The 4,277-nt window shown below is 50.2% G+C and overlaps 1 protein-coding gene across 2 annotated transcripts in view; it reads left to right on the plus strand.

The window, feature by feature from the left end:
• The window catches only part of Fbxo15 (F-box protein 15), a 40,989-nt gene extending 36,999 nt beyond the window's left edge, over positions 1-3,990 (plus strand). For both annotated transcript variants that reach the window (XM_055598757.1, XM_055598758.1), the window contains exon 10: positions 3,626-3,990. In XM_055598757.1, coding sequence (XP_055454732.1) covers positions 3,626-3,895 — 270 coding nt within the window. In that variant the 3' untranslated portion in view covers positions 3,896-3,990. The remainder of the gene's footprint in view (positions 1-3,625) is intronic.
• The last annotated feature ends 287 nt before the right edge of the window (positions 3,991-4,277 follow it).

Genomic DNA, 4,277 nt, shown 5'->3' on the forward strand with positions numbered 1-4,277 from the left:
AAGAAAGAAAGAAAGAAAGAAAGAAAGAAAGAAAGAAAGAAAGAAAGGCAGAATATAAATATAACAAGTGTAAGAGTCAGGGTAATTTTAAAGTTGCTTTTTTCTCTGTTCAGATCAAGATCAAAGCAGGTGTTCAATTCTCTCTGGAAGTAAAGTAATCATACTGAGAGACAAAGCTTTGTCCTAGCTCTGGTACTGAAAACAAAGTCTCCCCTGGAGCTGCATGCAAGGAAGACCCAACCCTAAAGAGTCCATAAGCAGCAGGTGGCTGGGGACATCCACAGCACTTCCACAGAGGTTGCAGAACTTGACCTGCCTGGAAGGCCGGGCCAGTGTGTCTGTAGGTGGTTCCGCGTAAGGCAGGATTCTGAGTCTTGAAGTAGGGTAGCTGACCTGAACCCGGACAGTTTCTCCAGTCATACCTTTCAAGAGGGTAGGAGTTTGCTGTCTCTTCTGAACTGGAGGGCGAGTGGCTCTGCACACACCACAGATACATGGAGCCTGACCCATGTGTTATGGCGGAGTGATCCTTCAGTCCCCAGAGAAAGTGCCCAAGTGAGGGACACCATTTCTATGCATGTGCTGTGTAGCTCAGGGATTTCCTTCCAAGAATGCAACCATCCTAAGCAGAGCGAACAGTAAAATGCAATTTAAGAAACTGCCTTTCAGGGATTTAGCCTCTGTTCTGTGTAAAAGAAAGGAATAAGGTGGAATAGGGCTTTAGTTTGATGTACTTGTTTATGTCTTTACCTCCACACTGGAGAAACGAAGGATTACAATACAAGGCTAACCTGGGCTATAGAGTAAGGCCCTCTCTTTGTCCCATGTGACTGTTAAAATAGAAATAAAAGACAATGTCTTTGCCTGGGAGTTGTAGCCTCAGCTTTTTAAAATGACAAGGCCTGGAGAAAAAGCAAAGGAAGGCATAAGAAAAGGTTTGCCTAAAGAAATCCATCAATCAGAGATTCTGATTGGGATAGAGACAGATTAGAGAGCATGTCACTGTGAATTATACCAAACACTGTAGTAAGGCTACTTGACACAGGACCTGGCTGGCCCACCCTACTGCACAGGACGCACAGTGATTGACCATAGAGCACCGGCCTGTGTGGGTCCCATACCACTGCATAGTGATTGACCATAGAGTGCCATCCTGTGGGCCACACTGCCATGCAGCCACGGCACACATGAGTCCAGTGTATTTCTACCACCGCTCTTCTTGTAAAAGAAAACCATGTGATGATATGACCTGCAAGTTGAACATGTACCGAGAGATGTCTGAACTCCACTGGCCGGGCTCAGGATGCTCCCTGCTGTACCATTTCCAGGCCATCGACTCTCAGCTCCCTCCCTCATTCGCCAGTATTTGCTCTTGGGACCAGTATTTGCTCTTGGAAACGTGAAGCCCAGGCCATCAGAGACCTCTGTCAAGCTCGCAAGTCACTTCAAAGAAAGCAGAGCAACAAAGCATGGCTTTGTTCTGTTAACAGAATCATATTTGGGTGACACACTTACCAGCCTTTAGCCAGAGGGACCTTTTATACGTTAGAAGGTGGTGTTCACAGTTCCCCGGCTCTGTCTTTTATTTCTATTTTAATAGTCATATGTGACTTTTTTTTTTTTTTTTTTTCAGACAGGCCCAATCTGTAGCCTAGGCTTGGGGAGCTGCATGGAGCTTGACACTGGTTTGGATGTCGTCCAGACCATGCAGGGTTAGTGGGCTACAGGCGGGGCAGCAGGAGCTAGGATGACAGCAGACATCAACACAGCTCATGTTCAGTGATGCTGCTCCATGCCCAAGGTGCAGGTCTAGGCGTTCTGCTGGTGTGAACCACACTCGATCGACTTTTGACTTTTGGCTCATCCATGGTGTTGAGCAAAAACTCACACTTAATTCCTGAACTTGAAGGCGGTTCAGCCTGGATGTACACTTTGGAAGTCATGGACACCTTGATTATTATTTGAGTTTTGGATGTAGACAAATTCCATCTAGGGAGAGAGAGGTTATGTATAATAAAGCAGTGCTTTAGGTCAGGCTGTGAGGCCTGCTGCTAGTGGGGCTGGTGGAGCTGTAGGTGGTTTGGGAAGCCCTGGGAAGGTGATATTTGAAAGCAGGGAATGATAAGCAGCGTTAACCCTGCCACCGTAGAGACCTAACAATCACTTACTCTGTTTAGAGAACCTAGGAAGAGGCTGGGTGACAGTGGGCTGAAGCGTGAGCAGGGGTGAGGCATCAGACAAAGAAAAGAGAGTTCTGCCTGCGAAGGGAGAACAAGGGACACAGAGGCTCTGGGGCCTTGTTTCTCTGTCCATTGGCCTCTCCTCCCTTTCCCTCTGCTCTTCCTTCCTTCCCCTTCTCTCCTTTCACCTCCCTTTTGCTCCTCTCCTCTTTATCTGACCCCTCCTCCCTGAGAGTCACTTGAACCTATCTGAAAATGACAAGCTGCTGGAAAAGGAGCAGCACTCCTTTGTGTCAGACGCTGCCTCCTTGTTGGTGGGCTGGCCATACGAAAACCCACCTAATGAAAGCACACTGACACAAATACGTAGGTGAGGGGATGGTGGGCCATACTGTGTGTTTGCCATTGGAGAGAGGGAAATGCTCCTCGCATTTTTCTGGGAAGAGTTCATGATCTGTGGGCAGCCCTGTGAGTAGGGCACAGAGAGTTGTGCGGGAGGGTCAGGTATGGCAGTTTAGGGACGGGGAGGGTGCCGCACAGCGCAGAGCAGGTCTGAGCCTGCTGTCTGGGGACAGTTCATGTGTGACTCCACTGCCTGCTGGGCATCCCCCCCGACACACAAGGCGTGTCGTGCGTTGTACCTTACATGTTGTGCCGTGTCATCCAGGGTGCGCTAGTCATGATGGCTTGCGGTGACAAAGTTCTGCTGAGTGTTGTCTGGTGGGCTGGGGGTCGGAGTAGCTAAGTAAGCAGGAAGGTGAAGACACAAGTTAGATGGCAGGGCCCACAGTGTTGACTGTGGAAGTGCAGCATTTCCAGGAGGTGGAACAGAGTGAATAACTGAGATGAGGTTGAGGAACAGATTGCAGGGGTCAGGTAGCCTAGGGTTGAGAGTCAGTGTCATGGGGTTCAGTAGGATCCTTGGGTGGTTGGGGTCCCTCAGGAACTGGGAATGACTTGAAAGAGAGGGACACTGAGAGGACACAGATGTGGATGGTGAGCAGTATAAACAGGAGGCCAAAGAACATCAGAGAAAACCGACACGAGCAATGGTGGAAGAGCTGGGAGTGCAAGACTCCAGGGCACGGGTCTGTAAGGGTTTCTGGCAGCTGTGTGCTAGGGCATGGAAAAGCTGTTGTCTGGGGGTGGCTCCACCTTCCTGAAGCACTGACACAGGCCTCTCATTTGTGCGAGGCCTGTCACCTCCAGCCAGGCTGCAGCACTGACTTCTGCGTGCCCTGACAGCTTCTCAGACAAACACAGGATGAGAACGGCTGTGAGGAAGCGCCTTCAGCTCTGACTGATGGTGTTTGGATGAAGAGTAGGTCCCATGGTGTGCCTGACAGGATTCTGGAGTTGTGTGCCACACGCAGCTGGGCAGCCTGTTTGGAGGGTCGCAGTCCCATGGAGAGCGTTCCGCCCTGACCTTGTGCGTCTTGTTTCAGAGCTGCTCCATACTGGACGTGACCCTGTTGGATGAGCACAGGAAGCCCTTGTGGTGCGTGAGCTCTCCCGTGCGTGTGGCATCTGCTGCCTGCCCCTTGGACGGCCCCACCTTCCTGGGGCACACTTACTATGTCAGCTACATGGACCCAGAGGGAGGCGTGCATGCGGAGCTGGTGTGGATTGAAGAGACGGAGGAGTACTTCCTCATCAGCCTGGTCCTCTACCTCAGCGTGGCGAAAATAAACCAGTGGTTTGGGACCAAGTACTGAGCTTGCTAGTGGGCAGCGAGTCTTGTTATGGTGAGCTGTTTACTGTTACAACTGTTCGTGCTGAAAGTTAAAATAAAGGGTGCCCATGGTGGTTTCTGGTGCCTCGTTTTCTGTTAGAAACTGTATTGTGACTAAAGTGTTTGGAAGATTAAAATTTTAATGCCACATGCCCCAGTGAGGATTCCTGTAAACCACAAGCAAACAAACAAACAAACAAACAGAAGTACTGGGTTAAAAGACAAGGAAGTCTCCCTAACTTCGTGATCGTGTGCTCTGTGAGAATGTGTGCACATGGCCACATGCTCTGTGAGTGTGCACAGAGAGCGGAAGTGTGACGGGGGCTGGCTTGGGATTGCTGAGGGAGCTGCAGTGGGGTGAGGCT

Source organism: Psammomys obesus, unplaced genomic scaffold (assembly GCF_907164565.1).
Source record: "Psammomys obesus unplaced genomic scaffold, mPsaObe1.curated_primary_1811, whole genome shotgun sequence".
Taxonomy (NCBI): Eukaryota; Metazoa; Chordata; class Mammalia; order Rodentia; family Muridae; genus Psammomys; species Psammomys obesus.